At 55.1% G+C, this 20,483-nt stretch overlaps 1 protein-coding gene across 1 annotated transcript; it reads left to right on the top strand.

Moving 5' to 3' along the window:
- Positions 1-47: 47 nt before the first annotated feature.
- On the top strand, positions 48-19,931 carry LOC107154026 (mal, T cell differentiation protein). The gene is made up of 3 exons (XM_015499628.2): positions 48-251; positions 18,184-18,351; positions 19,446-19,931. The coding sequence occupies exons 1-3, from the start codon at positions 159-161 to the stop codon at positions 19,731-19,733; spliced, it is 549 nt and encodes a 182-aa protein (XP_015355114.1). The 5' UTR covers positions 48-158; the 3' UTR covers positions 19,734-19,931.
- The last annotated feature ends 552 nt before the right edge of the window (positions 19,932-20,483 follow it).

Here is a 20,483-nt window from a genome sequence, read left to right as displayed (position 1 = left end):
CTGGGGCTCCGCCCTCCGATGCCCCGGACGCCCCAGCTCTTAACCCGCGCGCAGGGGTGCCCGGCCACTGGGCTTCTCCAGCAAGCGAGTGGTCAGCAAGCAGCCGGAGCCGCAGCCGCGCGCGCGTCCAGTCCCGAGGCCGACGCCAGCTCGCCGGCATGGCTCCCGCAGCTGCTTCGGGTGGCAGCTCCCTGCCCAGTGGCTTCTCGGTCTTCGCCACCTTCCCCGACTTACTCTTCGTCTCTGAGTTTGTGAGTGGCGCCCGCGCCCTGCCCCAGGGCCGGGAGGGGACGGGATAGCTTGGGGCGGCCGCTCTTTCGCTGCACTGCGCAGCTATCCGGGCCCAAGCTGGAAGCTGCGCGGGTCCCGGGAGCGTCAAGGTAGCGCGCACAGGGTGAGGGGGCCACCCTCAGAAAGTCCTTCCCACCGCCCAGTCTTTTGTTCCCTTCTAGACCAATGACAGTTCGCACCCCGGGTCAGATGCTGGGAGCAAGCCTGGCGGGGTCTCGTTGCGCTGGGTCTTCAGGGCGGCGCGCCCAGTTTGCTCTGCCTGGCTATGCGGGGAAACTCACCCCGCTCTTTGCCCTGTAGTCGGACCAAGTCCTTGTAAGGATGCCTGGAGTTTTTCAAAGAACAGGGTTTTGTTTAAAAAAAGAAAAAGAAAGAAATCAGCAATAGAAACCTTAGTATTGCCGACCGAAGTTTAGAGATTAAGAGAAACTGAATCCGAGTTATTCTCTTCTGGACTCTTAAAAAAGTTTCCGACGAATGAATGTATGTGAGACAAACTTGACCTGGAATTAGGAAAATAGGGGCCAGCGTTTGCTCCGTAGTCATTCTCCCCTGGAGGGCGGGGAGGCAGCAGACGAAGAGCAGTCCCCATGTCTTGGCTGACCTTGAGCGCTGGAGAAGGCTCTGCACCTGCGGCTGGTCCCGCCTTGCGCTGAAGGGACAGAGCAGCCCCTGTGGCTGCAGGAAAGATCTTTTCACTGTGGGTTCCTGGTAAGGTGTCACTGTGTCGCTAGGCTTTAGATCTCCAGCGGCATCAACTCCCTGGGGGCCTCTGGCCTTTTATTTTGGGGGGGGGGGTGTGCTTTATTAATTCTGTGGGTGTGGTTGGCAGGTGGGGAGACCTTTTCCTGTGTGTGCCCACCCGGTGCAGAAGCCAGAGGCTTGGTTAAGGAGGACAGTGTGGGAAGCTGAAAGGTTCAGAGCAGGACCCCAGCTTCTTGTCTGATGGTGGGAAGTGTTCACACAGAAGAGAGGAGGTCGTGTCATCCTTGAAGGACTTGGAAGAGGGGCCATGGGAAACCCAGTTGCTCCGTGGCAGGGCTATCATTCATCCAGATTGACTTCACATCCTGGGCACAGCCAGAACATGGAAGTAATATTTAAAAGAAATCTTGGACACCATTGAGCCCAGCCCCACTATTTATAGACAGGGACAGCCAGGCCCCAAGTTGGGAGGGGGTTGCTCAAGGTCTGAGGGGTCTTCCGCTGGCTCTGGGGCCACCTGGGGATTTTCCACCTTCCAGGTTATCTGGCAAAACCCCCCAACAGCACCAGGCACATGGACTCCGTGCAGGAGTGCCCTTGGGTCTGGCCTAGGCCTGAGAATACCCACAGGGTTTTCCTCCTTCATGAGGTTCCTCTGGGAGCTTCTCTTTCCCATCTCCTGTCTGTGCAAGGTTGGACTTCTGAAAATGAGCAGCTCTTGTCTGGAACCCGGGACTAAGGAGTGAGTCCTTCCTTCAGGGCTTTACAAAGAGGTATTTACAAACGCAGAGCTTTGCGACCCAAAGAAATCATGTCTTATGGTGAGATGTGATGGGCAGAGAGGCTTGTCAACAAAAAAGATCTTAGTGTCTCTTGAATGTCCTGTGAGTGACTTAGAGTCTTCAAAGCCCTATGGAGCTCAGTGAAGGCAAATGGTTTGCCCTGACTTCCCAGAAGGGACAACCTCCCAGGGCTCCCAGGCCTCCTCTTAGTGGCTCAGCAGGGGGGCAGGAGTGCCCCTGAGGGTAGGAACAGCCCAGCCAGGCAGCAAGATCTAATCTGTAGGGGAGTGGGGAGGAGGGTCCCAGCCAACCCACCACCGCCATCTTTGGTCAAAGTTGTGGGGTGGGGGGGCAAATATGAGAACCTTCTGTTAAACTTACTCCTCTAGCCTGGTTTTATCACCTACCAGTAGTAGAAGTTTCTAGAATGAATAAATTCCCCTGGTTCATACCATTTCCCTCTCAGCTGTCTTAGAAATTGCGTCTCTTCCACTTCTGTGTTCTCCCCCTGTAGCTGTCGCTTCCCCGGAGGCCCTGGACATCTTACTCTACCTCTGAGTATCTTTCTTGCTTTCTGTGTTAGAGGCAGGGTCGCCGCTGCTGGGGGTGGAGAAGAGGTGCACACTAACCCTTCAGGTTTTCCTCTGCATGCATGGTGCACATGGAGCTGTGCATGTTTTGACGTGAGGAAGGAGTAGAGAAGAAAAGGGCCTGAGAGGCACCTGCTGCCCCTGGGAGGGTTTCCTTAAATCGTGGACTATGAAGCAACTCAACAAAAAGACAAAAAAACCCAACTAGAAAATGGGCAAATGACTTGAACAGACACACAAACACACATTATACTCTGCCATGTTAGTCACCAGGGGAATGGGATGGAAGCCATGGGGCATATTGCTTCACACCATTAGGCTGGCTGTTCTGGTTTAAATGGGTCCAGCAGCAAGGCCTTCGATAAAACTTCCAAACAAAAAGAAAGTGGAAAATAACAGGGTTGATTGGGGTATGGAAAAATATTGGAACTCTTGTGCATTGTTTCTGAAAATATAAGAGTTCAAATACCTTGGAAAACAGTTTGGTGGTTCCTCAAAAAATACCCTAGGACCCAGCAATTCCACCCCTATATACCCAACCACAGGATTCAAACCAGGGACTCAAATAAGTACATGTGTTCCTAGCAGCCCTATCCGCAATGACCCACAGGGGCCAACAGTCCAGGTACCCATCAATGGATGAATTGGATAAACAACTTAGGATAGATCCCTACTGTGGAAAATTATCCAGTAATTGAAAGGAATGCATTTCTGATTCATCTTACAGAAGTGATCAACCTTGAAAGCAGCTCTTGCCTGGAACCCTTGAAAACTGTATGCAGAAGCCGGGTGTGGTAGCACACACCCCTAATCCCCAGAGTCTAAGGCAAGTTCAGAGACCGGCTTAGCAATTTAGGGAGGCCCTAAGGGACCCAGTGGGAACCTGTCTCTAAATAAAATATCAAAAAGGGCTGGGGATGTGGCTCAGTGTTTAAGTGCCCCTGAGTTCAATCCCTGGTACAAATAAAGAAAGAAAGAAGAGAAAAAACTGTATACAGAGTGAAAGGGTCACAGATTGTAACATTCTATTTATATAAAATATCCCAAAGAGGTAAATCTGTAGAGACAGAACACGTCCTGGTGTTTTTTCAGGAACTCAGGGAGGTGGGAATTGGGGAGCAATTAGATAGAGGTAATGGCTACACCACACTAGGAACATGTTGAACACCACTCAACTGGTTGATTTAAGATGACTGGGTTTGGCCGCTTATCATCTCAGCAATCTGGGAGGATGAAGTAGGAGGATCACAAGCTTGAGGCCAACCTGGGCAACTCAGCAAGACCTTGTCTCATAACAAACACAGAAATGGCTGGGGATGCAGCTCAGTGGTAAAGCACCCTGGATTCAGTCCCTCGTACAATAATAATTGTCAAAGCCTAATGCTTTGCCTTGTTTCTTAGTGTTAAGGAAATAAAGCTTATACGATGGTGTCTAAGCCTGCTAGATGGCCCCTTGTTACCTTGTTCTCTCCTTCCTTCTTCCTCAGGGATATCCCTAGGCTGAAGGTGAAGCTTATCAGGCTGCACTATGACAATGAGCCTGGTGTTGTTAATGTCAGCAGCATCCTGCACAAACCCTACAACATGATGTTTTGAGGTTTACACATGTTGATGCTCTTTATGGATTCTTCTCTTGGTGGACATTTTGGCTATTTCTGGTTTGCTACTTTTAGCTGTTGTGTACAACATTGGCAAGATCCTTCTTGTAATTGCTGCAGGAATTTTTCTGGGAATGCAGGGAGGATATAGCTCGCTGGGTCAGAGGGCACACATTTCTGTTTTCCCAGGTGTTACGTATCCACGGTCCCCAAGAGTTATCCCTGTTCACCCACCCCAGCAGGGGACTTAGTAGAAAGCTCAGCGCCTCCACCTGCCCAGGCTCCTTCCAAGACTCTGCCTAATTTTGAATTAATTTATAAAGAACCCTCTCCCCTCCAAAACCATATAAATAAGCTTCAGGCTAGACCTGGACCTTCTCTGATTCTTTCAGGCAGCCTATGAAAGTCCCCATTGTTCTTCATCCTTGTCCCCCTCTGGTAGCGTCAGACTTTGTAATTTTCGCTCACCCGTCGCATGTGAAACCCTTCATTATTTTTTAATTTTGTAGTGCATCGAGCCGATGATGAGTCACGGTTCAGTTTCTCAGGCCTGACATCCCAATAGCCTGGGAGGTGCAGATGTCTGGGGCCAGCAGAGTGAAGCTACAGTCCACTCCCACGGCAGGGGACTGCCCACTGGAGCAGGCAGGGGTGGGGCCTGGCAAGCTCCCCTGGCTGAGCACCCCTATCCCAGAGCTCCTGACTCTGAAGGCTACAAGGTCCTCACAGGAAGTGGGAAGCAGGCCCAGCCCCTCAGCCTGCCCCCATCTTTCCAAGCACAGGCAGTGGGGTCATGCATCCCCCTGGATCCCAGGGGTGAGATGTCCAGGCCTTGCTTATGGCCTCCTCCCCTGCAAGAACAAAAGTCCCCACCCACTGAGAACGCTTCTTTTAGGAGCCACAGTGTCTGCTTTCTCTCCTCCTCCCTTCCCAGCCAGGGCCGCCAGGATGACCAGACCACCACTGCCCGGTAGGAGGCTCCCATGGAAGGCTTTCTGTTCCAGCTGTGGCCAAGACCCCAGGAGGCCACTTCTCCCACAAAGTGCTCTGAGAGAAGAGACCTCCACCTTTTCAGGACGTGGGAAGGAAGTCCCTGGGGACACTGCCAAGACCCTTGACCCACCTCCCTCCTCCCCTGTAGGCAGGCTGGCAAAGAAAGAATGGGGAGAACCGTTCTTGGATGAGAGTGTGCTAGGAATTCCATCCTGGGTGGGTGTTTCCTTTCCCGGCATGCCCCGGGAGCACACAGAACAGGCGCGGTCAGCGGCCCACGGTGAAAGCCAGCCCGTGTTTGGGGGTGGAGGAGGGATAGGGGAGCCATGGAATTGGTTTGCAGCTTTAATTTCTAAAGTAATTACTAAAACCAGAGCTGTTTTGTGACCCAAAGTGAAGAGGGTCTTATTATTACTTGAGAGTGACCAGACAAGTTTTGGATGCTCCTCTGTCTGAGGAAGAGCCGCCCCACAGAGCCAGGATGGGGTTACGGGTGATGACAGAGTTCCCTTGGGTGGTCCACACTCTGGCTTCATTGAACAGGCAGCCTGACCCCTAGGAGACGAGACACCCAATCATGAAACCTAATTTTCAGAACTGGGGGGAAATTGAGGCTCATAGAAGGAGAACCTTGCCCAGGTCACCTGGTCCCCAGGGTCCCTGGAGCACATCCTACTGTGATGGCAAGTCTGTCCCATCCAGGGATTCTGCTTCCAGCCAGGCACCTAAGAGGGACTTTGTCTTCTAGAAAGGACCCTGGGCAGGGCTTGGGTTCCTTCTCTCCCTGCAGGGAGTGAAACTCAGAGCCACGGGAAGCTGAGCAGTACACCACCGCCCTTATCAAAAGCACATTCAGCAGGTTCTGAGTCACTAGGCCCCAGAACCTGCAAGTGATAAGCCCTGCACCCCGACACACATACTGGCTCAGTGGGAGTGGTCATCAGCCCCCAGGCCACCCCTTAGGCTTTTTTAAAAGGTGTTTTGGGGTTCCCATGGGTCCAGGGCATGGATTCTCTGTCCCAGGAGAAATTTTCCGGTGGCCTCAGCCAGGAGCCTGGCCTGCCGTCCCCAGGGAGTGGGACTGGCCCTACTTGGACAGCACGGGACAGCAGCTGGGATGATCTTTCCTGCTGCATCCGCTGGCTCCCAGCCCGGGGTCTTGGGCCTGTGTCGTGGGCCCCTCGATGGGGCTATTCAGGGAGGGGTACAGTCCCGTGCTGCCCGACTCTCTCCTTCCTATGTCTTTGCTGAAGGAAGGAGAATTATAGACAGAGGTCTCTGGCGCTGGGGGCGGGGTGAGGGGTGATCTTGGCTTTGAGAAGTGACTTTTCTAGTTTTTCAAGAACCCGAGCCCTGCTTTGATCAGGAGTCAGGGACTTTGAGCTGTTCTCTGGAAACTCAGTGTGGCCACCGTGGGATTGCCTGCTTGCTGCCCCACGGCCCAGCGACATTCAACAGGTTGCCTTAACGCTTTTCCCAAGTCACCCCACAGGCCCTGGCTGTGGGGGAACGGAGGCACCCCCTCAGCTGACCGCTCTCAGGAGGGAGCGGGAGGACTCGGGATGCTGCTGCCAGGAAGAGAGCGCTCAGGTTTCAGGTGGCCAGGGACAGAGGGTGACCGTTGGCATCTCCACCCACTACACCAGCCAGGAGACTGCGAGAGCAGTGGTGCCGCCGGTCCACGCCAGCTCTCAGGACCTCAGGAAGGGTTGGGCTTTGCTCTGGGCCCAGAGCACCCTCCCTGAGAGAAGGGGCTGGGACGGGGCCACCTAGGGCCAGCCAGTCTTGAACTAGACAGGAGCTGGGGGCTGATTCTAATGGATTCCGCTCTGCCCAGCAGGAGGGTCTGGGTGCTTTCTACCTTGACAAGAGCCAGTCTGGGGCCTCCTCCTACCCTCTGAACCATCAGTCCCTGGACATGGCGCTTTGGGCCCACAGTCTCCAGGGACAAGCAATGGCAGGAGAGATCCTCCTGCAGGTGTCCCCTGGTGTGGATGGGTGTGAGGATGGTGGTAGCAGTGACCCATGGCCTTGAAGTAGGAAACCTGGGTCATGTGGCTGACCTCCTCGGGTTTTAGGTGGTTCTGAGGAGCAGGGAGAATGGAGTAGGTCTCTGCTGGTGTTGCATCACGGTGGGTCCAAGATGCCTCTACAAGATGGTGGTGAGGCCCAGCTTCCAGAGCACCTGCTGGGCCTCCAGCTGCCCCAGGCTGTCCCAGGGTGGAGACGCACCGCCCAGGGTTCTCTACCATTCTGGGTCTCAGGGTGCCCCCGCTGCCTCCTCATGGATGTCCCTGTGGGACCACACACCCCGCAGCGTGGAGTCGTCTTCATGCAGCGAGGTCCTGGGCCTGGGAAGAACATGTAGCAAGTTAAAGGAAAGCTTGTCACCAACCATGACGGGTCCACACACATGGACAGTAGGAGGAGGGAGGTGGGGTGACATGGCCACTCTCAGTTGACCTGAAATTCAGATTCCTGTGAGGGTGTCCAGGACACACTGGGAGAGACACTGATGTCCCCGTGAAGCTGCTGGATTGACTCTGGAAGGTCCCTAGAGGGGCTGTGAGGGGTGGGCACCCCAAGAAAGGGAGGAAGATGACATCCCTGGCCTGTGGGTGGGGGAGGGTGAGGGGTCAAGTCTGCGTCCCGGGACAGGAACCCTGGGCCTGCAGATGAGGGGTGAGGTACTACTCCTTTCCTTCCAAGGCCGGGAGTTGATCGAGGCTCATTGTCCAGGTGGAGGGTGGGGCAGGGAGAAGCCAGCTTCCTGGAGCCACCTCCTCTGCCTGCCCTTCCTGTCCAGACGCCCCGGCGGCTGTCAGCCAGGGAGGACGAGGGGGCTGGTCTCTCTCCTTGATGCCAATATTCTGGGCGATTTCTTGGTAAACTGCCAGTGGGACCCTGGGTGACCAACAGGTGACCCTGGGTGACCCTGGGCTCTGAGGCCAGCTTGTCTGCATGCAGGTAGTGGGTGCCTCAGTTTCCATGCCAATAAAATGGGGCTGTAGTAGCCCCACCTCAAGGACTATGGTGAGGTTCTTGGACAGTTGTGCAGGGACAGTTGTGCGTTCTGAGAAACCCTTCCATGGGCGAGTCTGTCATTGTGTGAACATCACAGAGTGACTTGCACAGAGCAAGACCGCTAGGATGACGCGTCCTGCAGCTCATGGCTACAGGTCAGGCACAGTTAGGTTAGGAGTGTGGCAGGAAGGGAGCCACCCCCTGTGGGTCTTAGGACTCCCTCAGTCCAGCCAGAGTGCTCTGGGATCACTGGTCAACCTGCCCACCCACCACCACCTGGCACCCCAGGTGCCCCTGTGTGCCACTCTCAGGGCCAAGTGTGCGAGGCAAGGTGGGGTGAGGTTTGGGGTTGGTGGGGCTGCTGAGGACACTCAGCTTGTTCTTTCCATCCCCTGTTCCATTCAGATGCCACCTTCTATAGGACCTTCCCGCACTGAGAGGGGACAGCTGGGCTGAGGGCCATCCTGGCCAGCCTGACGGGACAGCTGAGGAGAAGGCACAGTGGCTGCCCTGTCCTGCCTTCTCTGCATCGGGGACCGGGCGCTTGCTGGGCTGCTCTGTGTGCCACTCGGCCTGACTGGCGCGGGATGGGTGGGGCAGCTTTGTGGTTCCCGGTGTCAGACTGATGGCTGCACCTGTCCCCAGGTGTAGGAACCCATTACCACGGGCAGGGATTAGCCTTTCCAAAGTCACGGGTGGCAGTGCAGGGCCTGTCTGGACGGGCATCTTCTCTGGGAGGGGCATGCCCTGGCACAGAAGCCTGCCCTCACCTCCCCCCTTGCCTTCCCCGTCAGGCGCGGTCAGATCCAGGGGCCTGGCAGGAAGGGAACCACCCAGTGGTGGGTCTCAGGACGTCTCTGAAATCCAGCCGCAGAATTCACTCATGTCCACTGCCGTGGGGGCCGGGGGGAGGCTCCTTTGCCAGAGGTGGCCCTGCAGGCCAGCCCCACCGGTTCCCTCCACCCAGTCTCCCACCTGGCCAACATTTACAGATCATGAGAGGAGTCCTTGGCCTCAGGGGCAGACAGAGGGGTGCAACCGACATCGGTCACCAATCCCCAAGAGGGAATTCCTGGGACCCTCAGGAAGAGCGCCCGGCCCAGTGGGCAGTGTCCCCCAGGGCTGCGGCACACTGTCCTGTGTGTTTGCTGGCCACATTTCCAGCCGGCTTGGTGACTCCTGTCGATACCTTTGGTTTTTCTTGCACTGAAACTGCACCTTTCTGGTCTAGTGTTTCCACTGATTTTGTCTTTTCCAGGTGGCTTACCCTGTGTTTTTCACGGAAACTCCGGGTTTCTGTTTATCTTGTTGGCTGAAGCCGGCGGGTAGAGGTGTGGCAGGCAAAATTTTCCATCCAAATGAGGACCTGGATCCGAGAGGCATTTTGATTCACTTGGGAGCTAGTAAATGTCCTGTAGCTAGTGTGTGGGTGGGTGTGGGGGGTGGCTGTGAAGTCAGCTGTCGCCTGTTCTGTGGTGGCTGGTGCCCGGGGACAGGCTTCCCAGGGGCTGGAGGCTGGGTGGAGCTGCGGGCCTGGACGGGGATCTGCCCAGGACGGTCACCTGTTAATATCAACTGCAGGCCTGAACTTGGCCCCCATTTCTTGGAATTCCAAATCTCTACCCCCCGTCTTTACAAACAGACCCAAATCCCCCAAGTCCTGCTGTCCACTTCAGATTAGATAAAGGGACCTTGTCTATGCCTACCTGGGTCATCATGATGGGTCCCCCTGAAAGGAAGGAGCCTTTCCAAACCAAAGGGGTTGGAGGAGGGAGCCCCTGGCACAGGTAAGCTGAGCTAGGTGGCCTCCTGAGCACGCTCAGGGCTCATCCCAGGGGCAGCCCCAGAGGTCAGACCCCCAATAACCTGCCTTTCCAGTGGGCAGAGGGAGAGGGGTTCTCTACACAGAGCTACCTGACCTCCTCCCCAGGTCCCTCCCATGGGATCAGCATCAGGGACAGGGCAGCGGTGCAGATCCCTGGACTCTTCTCCTGTCCCGGGCAGAGCATCCTGCTGGTCCCTCAGGGGCCCTGACACTTTCACCAAAGCCTGAATCTACCCTTGGTGCACCCAGAGCTGCTCCTGTGGGGACCAGCAGCAAGTCTTCAAGAGGAGAGGAAGGAGACAGGTCCGCCCTCCATGTGTGTCATTGAATAAGGCTTATCTCCCTGGGTGTGCCTGTCCCCAGGGCTCACTGTGGTCACTCTGGAGTCTGTCCAGTGCATGACTGAGTGGCAGGGTGAAGGAGGTCTGCCCTGGCTAGTCAGGAGACCTGTGCCTCCACACCTGGGAGGTGGGCTTCCTAAGGACTAGAGAAACCTGTGGTGTCTGCTTCCTGCCCTCTCAGCCTCCCCTCCCAACAGGGAGAGAGGCCCCCAGCCTCCCTCTGGACCTATCATGGGTGGGCAGGCCAAGGGCCTTGGGAAGGCCTCGCTGTTTAGGGGTCTTGTTTTTCCCCTTTCTGTGTTCTTCTGTGACCTGGCGCCCTGCGTTCACCCTGGTCTCAGAGTCTGTCATCCTGTGAGGCCATGTCCCTCCTCCATGGTGGCTCCTCTTTAACCTGCCTCTGCACACAAGAATACATGCACACGTGGGTGCACACATATGCCTCACACCCACAGCTGCACATACACAACTCACACATCAAAATCACACACGCATGCACACTCACAGAAGAAAACCACCCGTCTTCCACAAAACGCGCAGGAGGATTCGTGAGCCATCGCCCTTGGAGCTGGTGAGGCCGCTGGCCTCTCCTAGAGCACACAGTGATTGTGCTGGACAAACCACCCACACATACCTCCTCCTGGCGCTGAAATAACCCTTGACTGCTAAACTAGTTGGGTGAGAGCAGAGTCGGCGACCGGTTGGGGCTGCTGTTCCTGGAGGTCTCAGGAGAGCTCCCTGCCCGGGCATGGAGCGCCAGGCAGCCTGGATCGTCCACACGTGCCACTCATCTGGCGAGACTATCTCTCTTTTCCCTCCCTGGGGACATGATTTTTGCCTGTTGGCCCAATGGCAGCATGGCTCAGCATTGGGTGCAGGGTCTGAGTGCTGTGGCCAGTTCCTCTTGCTTCTCACTCTGGTGGCATTTGCCTGCAGGGGGCTCCCAGGGTGGGGTGGAGAGCCAGGAGTGGGGGTCGGCTTTGGTTGAGGTCTTGGCCTGTTCTGCTGGAGAGGAGTCTCTGCTGCAGAGACCTTGACCGGGTCCAGTGAGCCCCGCCCAGGAAGCATCCAGAGAATTCCAGCAAGCCCCTGGCATGGACCTCAGTCACCAAGGCCTGCAGGGAAGCAAGCGCTGGGGACGAGGATGAAGGCAAAGGAAGCTGCAGATGAATCTCGAGAATGTGCTGGAGACTGAGGCTCATTGTTAGGAGAAAGGCCTCCCTCTGTCTTCACGCCGGTCCTGTTTCCTTCTGCAGAGGCAGATGAATTTTTCTCAGCTTTCAGTTTCTGGGAGATTGTGTGTTTTGCACTTTTTGATGCTTTTGAGGTAATTATTAAATTTCAGCCCTCAGCAAGTTTGGAAGTGGAGAGTTGTACAGAGATCACAGACCCCTGGGCTTTTCACCTGGCCACAGGTGACACTTTGCTTCGTCTATGACAATGGTTATAAGCACTTAGAACTCTCACTTGTACCTGGTTCTCAACTTTCATGATTATCATTATCACTATATTTTAGATAAGGGAACAGAGAGGTTAAGGAACTTGCCCAGGGTCAACACAGCTGAGATACAAACTTGCTAACTTGGTCTCTGGAGTCTGCACCCTTACCCACTCTAGTATACTTCCCATGGGTTAATTCAGAAAGAAAAAGAATCTTCCTGAGGGTCACATAGAGAGAGTTCCCCCAAACACTTATCTCCTTAGGGGATTTTTTTTTTTTTAATCTTTGAAAACATCTTGTAGAGTTTTGTACCTGGTCCCTTATTCTTACAGAACTTCAGCTCTGCCCTGCATCCAACCCCGGACTGAATTAAAGAAGGTGATTTCCATCCCCAAATACCAGGGCAGGGAGGGATCTCCAAGAACCTGCACGGCTCCCCCATTCACAGTGACTCTGTGTCCTGGCAGTTAGAGGACACACAGGGACAAGCTAGTCTCATGTTCAAGGCAAGATAGAGATCAAAACAAGGAGAGAGGAAATTTTAGGGTGACATTTTGCACAGAGAGATACACAGAGCTGCAGAGGTGAGCTCAGGCCTCCCTGGAAAGCAGGGCACTCAGGAAGGACCTGTCTCCTCTTCTGTTTGGCTGGAGTTACCAGAACATCACCAGGAGCCTGATGTTATGAAAATGTGTTTCCAGGCCCTGGGCAAAGAGCCGGGTCCTCTGCTCCTGGGCCTGAGCCCTGCTTCTCTCTGCTTGAGTCAGCCCTGGGCATGGAGATGGGCACCATATTTTTTTTAAGGTGTCCCAGCTGATGAGATGCTGAGTCAGGACTGGGGACCACAGAGACTCAGCCCTAGGTCCTGCCCCCAGCTGGAAGTTGGGGGCAGAATCCACCGGGATGTCCACATAGAGAGCTCTACCTGTGACGGCTGCGAGCAGCTGCACTGTCCTGTTAGGAGGGATGGTGAAGGGGTGCAGGTCAGGGGAAACAGGACATGTCTGGACTTTAACACCGGTGAGCAGACACCGGGCAGTGCCTCTGCTTGAGTGAGTAACGTTTTCAAAACACTTGCCTCTGAGCGTTTGCCCCTGGCAGCTGCAAGTTGCCTGGAGCTTTCTTTACAAAGGGAGATGGCTTGACCCCTCACCTACCCCTTGCTCTTGACAAATATTTGGCCATCGGGTCCTGAGGCCAGGCAGGAATGGCTTGCTCACTGCCCACGAGTGCCTTATCTCCCGGGTGTGGGTGCTGCGCCTGCTCTCTGTTTGCTTTCTGCCCACTTAGTAGGTGGAGAGGGGTGGGCGCCGGCTCCCACAAGTCACGCTGCACCTCAGCTCTCCACGCTCACCCAGGTTTGAGCCCATCTCCTGCCGCCCCGTGTCTCCACCTCGTCCTGGGCTCCCCGGTCATCTGAAGGTCCTGAATTTGCTTCTGTATCCTCTGGGCTTGGCACACACTCCTCCTCGCCCTGGAGAGCTGCTCCGTCACCCTTTGGCCTGCTGATCAGCCCAGTCCACTTCTTTCAAGAATCAATGGAGGGACTGGGGTTGTGGCTCAGCGGTAGAGCACTTGCCTAGCACGTGTGAGGCCCTGAGTTCAATTCTCAGCACCGCACAGAAATAAATGAATAAAATAAAGGTCTATCAACATCATTTAAAAAAATTTTTTTTTTTAAAAAGTCATGGAGCTGGGCACAAGCCTGTAATCCCAGCCACTCAGGAGGCTGAAGCAGGAGGATCTTGAGTTCAAACCAGCCTCAGGAACTTAGAGAGGCTCTAAGCAACTCAGTGAGACCTTGTCTCAAAGTCAAAAGTAAAAAGGGCAGGGATGTGGCTCAATGGCCTAGTGTCCCTGGGTTCAATCCCCAGCACCAAAAAAAAAAAAAAAAAAGAGAGAGTCAGTGGATACCATGCACCAGGTCAGACTGCTTTGCCATCCAGGACTGGGGTTGTCCACCTTCCTTACACACGTGTCCTTCTGTGCTGTCAGGGATTGGTTCCAAGACACCCCTCCCCACTCAGCTACCCAAATCGGGGGATGCTCAAGTCCCTGTATAAAATAGCATGGTATTTGCATCCTCTGTGTACTTTAAATCCTCTCTGCAGGAGTTCTGTTTTCTAATACAACGTAAATGCTGTGTTCCTGGTTGTTATAGCATATTATATGGGGAATAGTGACAAGAAAAAATAGCCCCTACCATATTCATTATAGATGAAATTACTTTTCTGAATTTTTTAGGTGGGGTGACATATGGGGATTGAACTGAGGGGTGCTTTACCCATGAGCCACATCCACAGCCCTTTTATTTTTATTTTTAGACAGAGTCTTGCTCAGTTGCTGAGGCTGGTCTGGAACTTGCCATCCTCCTGCCTCAGCCTCCCCAGCTGCTGGGATCCCAGGTGTGCACCACCACCAGCTATTTTTCGTAATAGTTCAGGTGTGTGGCTGGTGGGGTCTGCAGTGTGGAACCTGCAGGGGGTGGGGAGGGGCAGCTGAACGTGGCTGCTGCTCACGCATCTGTCTCTGATGGGCTGCTGGCCTCCGGGGTGGGCGGTGCCTTATCCCAGTTATTGGGTGGTGCCGGGCACAGAGCCAGACGCTTCACACTCACGTCCACAGTTTCAGCCAGTTCACATCAGCCCACACCGTGGGGAGACTTCTGCCACTGGCCTGGTGGCAGAGAAAGTGGAGGCTGGGCCACTTGCCACAGCCTCCTGCTCCTGCGGAGCCCCTCGAATGTCCAGTGGACCCTGTGGGATGCAGATGCCCCTGGCCGTAGCAGAGGGAGGAGCCTTTGCTCACCACAGCTGTGGCGGCTGCCAGTGAGCTTCAGCAGGGGACCCGCACAGAGGGAAGAGCAGCAAAAGGCTCTGCTCAGGGGAAGGGGACTAGTTCAGGGCGAGGCTGGACAGGACGCCTCTCTGTCACAAGCAGAGGGATGAAGAAGGGAACGAGGCCTCTCCTGGGCTCTGCCTCGCCTGCTGCCTTCCTCCTGCTACTCCCCTCCGGCTGTTCTGCCCTCACCCCGATGGCCCCTGAGCCTCCACCCTGTGGCAGTGGCTGGCCAGCTGTCCATACCCTGGGCACTTTCTGGCCAGGGCAGTGAAGGGCACAAAGGATGACCTGCAAGACGTTCCCCTGTGATTCCGCTCATGCAAAAGTTCAGAATAGCGAACTCTGTAGACAGAAGGTAGATTAGTAGCTGCTTAGGGAGACACAGGGCAGCCCAGGCTGCGTGTATCTGTCTGTGTGAAGCCCACTGTAATGGGTGGGCCCTGACGTATGCAAAACGTGTCTTTTTAAAGCTATCTAAAGAAAGCGACTTTTGCTGGTCGTGGTGGCACATGCCTGTAATCCCAGCAGCTCTGGAGGCTGAGGCAAGAGGATCAATTGTTCAAAGCCAGCCTCAACAAAAGCAAGGTGCTAAGCAACTCCATGAGGCCCTGTCTCCAAATAAAATACAAAATAGGGCTGGGGATGTGGCTCTGTGGTCAAGTGCCCCCAAGTTCAATCCCCAGTATCCCCCTCAAAAAAAAAAGAGAGACTTTCTTTCATACTCCTACTATGAAACCTACTATAGATAAACCATGCAAAGGAAAAAACCAATCTATTAAGGGCCATTTGTTAAATGAGGTAGGGCAGAGTCCTGTGGTCTGCCCAGGGGCTGGGGGCTGGGGCTGAGCCCAATCTGGGCTTTGGTCTATGGGCAGCTGTGGACAGAGGTTCAGACCGTGGACTCCAGGATCCTGCATCCGTGTGCGAGAGAGAGAGAGAGAGAGAGAGAGAGAGAGAGAGAGAGAGAGAGATGGAGCGATAGGGATGGCGCATTCCCCAGGAAGCTGGGACATTGCCTTCATCAGGCTGGGAAGCAGACCCAAGGCAGGTCTGGCTCCATCCCCAAGTTCCTTCTGTGTGGCTGCTGGAAGCTCAAGCCAGAGCTGGCCACCAGCATGTGTGAGACCTTGGTGAGCACGTGGAGCAGGAACCCCGCTCTGATCTCCAGTCATTTGTCCTGCCCTTGACTGGCGACCACCATTCCTACCTCAGGCCACACAAGGAAGAATCTGGTTGTAAGAGGTGAATTGAAATGACTCTGCAGACCAGGAGCTGAGTGCCCTTTCTGACTGTGCCGTTTCCAGGTGCCACCTGGGTGCCAAGTGACCTTGAACGTATTTTTTCAGTTGATTCAGCCACAATTACAATATTGCCACCATAAACATAAAAACAAGCCACGATCCAATTCATCTTTGCCTGCCGGTGCTTCAGGGGAAGCCCAGGCACCCAGCTACATGCTGCGCCCTTCTTACGTGAATCAGGAAACCCCCAGAGAGCAACAGTGTTCCTCAACACCAAGTCCACTGGCCACCATGAGCATCTTGGTCCCAAGGGTCCCACAGGCCCATAAAGGAGTGCTCGCCCACCATGGGTGACCCAAGGTGCTCCTTCGGGGGTTATAGTTCATGAGGCACTTGAGTCTAGCTGTGACCACTCACCAGAACACCGAGGCCCATTAACCCAGGAGGAATAGCCAGTGGTCCTCCTAGGGCCCCCAGGAGTCAGCAGCTACATGCAAGGGGGACTTCCTTCCCACCATCCCCTGGTCGGGGAAAGGGCCATGCCACCACCAACCAGGTACACTTCTGCTCAAGCTGAGGCCCCAAGGAGATGTGCAGGACTCCCCCCCCAGAGCATATGGACAAGGAACCTTAGATCCAGCTCCTCAGATGGGCACAAGGTGACCAGACCTAGAGGGGGTCCCAGGCTGATGCCTCTCTCTGCCCACTAGCTGGACATACCTGACCAACTCTCCTTCCTCCCTCTCCTCCTCATCCACATCCTGCACAGCCATTGACCTGCTCATGTCCCTGGGTCAGAGCCTTTGTGGAAGAGGCTGAGTCATCTGGTCGATCTTCAACACAACAATAAGAAATCTGCACACACCCTCTCCCAGGTGGTTGGAGGATTCTCACTTCTTTGTGGGGAGTTCCCCGGATTGAACCCAGAGGCACTCGACCCCTGAGCCCCATCCCAGCCCTGTTTGTATTTTTATTTAGAGACAGGTCTCACTGAGTTGCTTAGCACCTCGCCACTGCTGAGGATGGCTCTGAATTCATCATGATCCTCCTGCCTCAGCCTCCCGAGCCACTGGGATTACTAGCATGTGCCACCATGCCCGGTGGACTTTCATTTTTTAGGGTGTCCAGTGTGTGCCACTGGCCCTGCTGCGTGTCATCAGGGAGGGGGATGCCCACATCTGGTTCATTCAGAACAACTTCGTGTTGATGAACCCAGATACTTTATTGCACTGATTTTTCTACCCAATGTGACTGTCCCTGATGATACTCAGCCAAGAGGCTCGGAGGACACTGTGGAGACGGTGGTACCTCTTACCCAAGCAGGTGGGCAGCAGGTCCATGAGATGGGGTCAGGGCACCATGTGGGTTGTCACTGCAGGGGATGGAGGACTGGGAACTCAGCCCGGGTGCTCAGACGGTGCCACACTCCGCAGGTCCTTGGAGACCTCCGCCTCCAGAGCCACCTCCTCCCATGTCCTAGTCCAGGCCTCACCTGGAGGGAGTCAGGCAGATCAGGGTGGGCTGATGGCCACTGGGGTAAAGAGGATCAAGGAGAGGTAGAGACAGCCCCAGCTCTGGGTCACAGAGGGAGTTAGGGCCCTGCTCTGTCCCGTGCTCCCTTCTGAAAACAGCTCACTGACCCTGGGGACATCAGCTGGGGTGCCCCCTGGCTAACCCCAGGGTGTGCAGCCTTCATACCTGTCCTTGGCCATCCAAGGAGACAGGACTGACCTGGACCCTCTCCATTCCAACCCCAGCTCCAACAGAGCACTTCCTGAACTTGGAGGTGAAAGGGGTCAAATCTTAAAACAAAACAAAACAACAACAACAAAACCCAGTAACATAGTGCAGCTGATTTGCTTTGCCAAGATCAGAAGAATCGACTGATTGTAAGTATTTCATAAAAGAAAGGACATTTTCATAGCGATGTAAGTGAGGATAGACTCTCAGGACAGCCTTCTCGTGACAGTGCTGAAGGATGTTAAGTTCTTTTTTGAAACGACAAATTATGTCCATGTCCTCTCTACCTCTCCTTGATCCTCTTTACCCCAGTGGCCATCAGCCCAGCCTCATCCACCTGACTGCCTCCCAGGTGAGGCCTAGGCTAGGACATGGTGGGGGTGGCTCCAAATTATGTCCATCAGTTTCCCCCTCTGGGAAATGGGTCCTCATCCACCAGGGTTGTTGTGAGAGTTAACTGAGCTAATATTTGTCAGGTACGTCTGACGATGCCGGGCATGTTAGTGTGATATAAGGCTTACTAATAAAAAAATTAAACTTGTATTTAAAAAAAATAAAGGAAAGCCATATTGAGGGTGATTGAAAAGACTGAGGTTGGAGACCTAGTCCAGGACTTTGGGGGATGAAAGGGTCATTTTTTGGCGAGGAATATGCCCACCCAGTTGTCTTGGCCTCCTTCCTGTGTTTCTGCACCCCCAGGACGCCCCTGCGGCTGTGCCCTGGGAGCTGTGTACCCCTCTGGTCTGACCCCACCCCTGCCCCTCTCTGCAGATCTTCGGGGGCCTGGTGTGGATCCTGATCGCGTCCTCCCTGGTGCCCATACCCCTGGTCCAGGGCTGGGTGATGTTTGTGTCTGTGTTCTGCTTTGTGGCCACCACTGCCCTGCTTGTCCTGTACATCATTGGGGCCCACGGCGGGGAGACGTCCTGGGTCACCCTGGTGAGTGCCAGCCGAGGGCTTTGGTGGGGATCGGGAGAGTTGGGCCTTTGCCCTGGGAAACTGGCTTCTCAGACATGGTGGGGCTGCCCTGGAGACGTCTCCTGGCACATTCCAGGGCTGAGCTGGCCCAGCCTCAGCCAGCAGCCAGGGCTCCTGCAGCTAGGAGGCTCGAGGTGGAAGCAGAGGTCGATGTCTGTGCCGCCAATCCTCTTGGGCTGCTCAGCTTCCTCTCCCGTGACCACTGTTCACCCATAACCACGGCCCCACCCCTCCCCATCCACCTGCACCTCTGATACCAGAAGGGCTGCTTTCACCTTGGGGAGCAGGGTCCCTGAGGCTGGCCCCTGCCATTGCTCCCCAGTGGCCAGGCCACGTGTGCTGCAGGGCTCCCCTGCCACTGGCTTCTACGCAGGGCTGACGGAAAGGACCTGGGAACACAAATGGCATGTGGCCTTTCTTCTGTGTAAGGTCCACTGTGAGGCCCTGGAGACCAGCAGCACCCTCATACGGGATACATGCCCACTAGAGAGGGCCCGGGCGCCCACTCTCAAGAGGCCTCCTGCTTGGACTCTTGAAATCTCTGCTAAATTACAACTAAAAACAGCAGCGTTTCAACTCTTTTGCTTTGAAATATGCCAGGAACGGGGAAAAAAAAAAAAAACAAATAAATAAACCCAACAAAATGGAAAAAAACAAAACAATGGAAATGGCCTTGTCCTCTCACTGGTCAAGGAGGCCGTGTTTGAGCCAGGTCTGTGACCACTAAGCACATCTCAGGCCCTGAGCCAGCTTCCACCTATTAGACTCCAAGCTGTCCCCACCTCCTGCTGGATCTCACCTCCAGGGCAAGCAGGGACCCTTCATCTCAGTGCTTTCTGGGTCCCCAAGCCGAGGGACTTCAGCTCCCGTGGGCTGCACTGGTCACACCACCTCTGTGAGGAGACAGGCTGGGGACTGGCGGGTGGGAGTCAGAGGAAGCAGCCGCGGATTGCAAGGGACCTGAGCCACGCCAGTTGGGGACAAGTGGGGGGAGGCGCTGCGTCCCGGACTCTTTCCCTCCCATCCCTCTGATGCCTGCCCCTTCTGACTCCCAGGACGCAGCCTACCAGTGCGTCGCTGCCCTGTTCTACCTCAGTGCCTCCGTCCTGGAAGCCCTGGCCACCATCTCCATGCAGGACGGCTTCATCTACAAGCACTACCACGAGAACATCGCGGCCGTGGTGAGTCCCGCCTGCCAGCAGGCGCATGCGCACAAGCAGCTCTGGCTGTGCTGCCGCCGAGGTGCAGCGGAGACTGCCCCCACGGAGCTCCGAAAGTGCCCTGAGAAGGGAGTGCTAAGCCCAAGGCACCCCAGTGGCCAGGCCTGGGGTGCAGGCGTCTGAGCGCCCCCAGTGTCTGATCGTGCACCATCTTATTTAATCCTCTCAAAACCCTGTGACCTGGATACTGATGCAGGGCAGAGCGAACCTATGTACTCCGTGGCCAGGTGCTGTGCACCCATGACCTTGGCACCAGTTTGGACACTTGGGCCTCCTGACCCTCGCCCTCCCGAGGGTTGTCCACTGAAGCAGACAGTCAGGGACAGGGACACTAAGGTCAGGAACAGATTTTCTTTTAATGGGATGGGTGGGAAGGGCAGGGAGAAAGGATGTTTCACAGAAGCTTTTTCCAGGGCTGCCCAGGGGTGCGCCTGGGCCCATGAACTCGCTCCTGGCTGAGGTGGATTTCTATCCATGGGTACAGTGCAAAACCAGAACGGGTTCCAGAGAAAGAGCTCCTCAGATTTCTAGAAGTCAACCCATGTCATGCAGATCCTGGTGCGAAATATGGTAGTAGCCCACAGATAGCTGCTCTGGTGGCCAGACAGGCTCTTCCTCCTTTAGGAAGGGGCAGGGCAGAGGCAGAGAGCAGCCCATGGGGATGGGCAGTGGCCAGCTTTGGGATGGGGTCTGGTGAAAAGGTCCCTCATAGCCTCATCCCTGTGGGCCAGACCCTTTCTCCCGATAAACTGCCAGCTTACAGCCACTTCTCTAATCATGGCCACCTCGGGGTCCCTGACACCCCCTGAAGTGTCCCTCAGTGTGGGGACGTCTCCCCACATGGCCAGTTTCTAAGCAGTAGCACAGCCAGCC

The sequence above is a fragment of the Marmota marmota genome, unplaced genomic scaffold, assembly GCF_001458135.2.
Source record: "Marmota marmota marmota unplaced genomic scaffold, marMar, whole genome shotgun sequence".
Classification (NCBI taxonomy): domain Eukaryota; kingdom Metazoa; phylum Chordata; class Mammalia; order Rodentia; family Sciuridae; genus Marmota; species Marmota marmota.
Note: the sequence above shows the minus strand (reverse complement) of the source record. Positions and strands in the feature narration are given on the sequence as shown.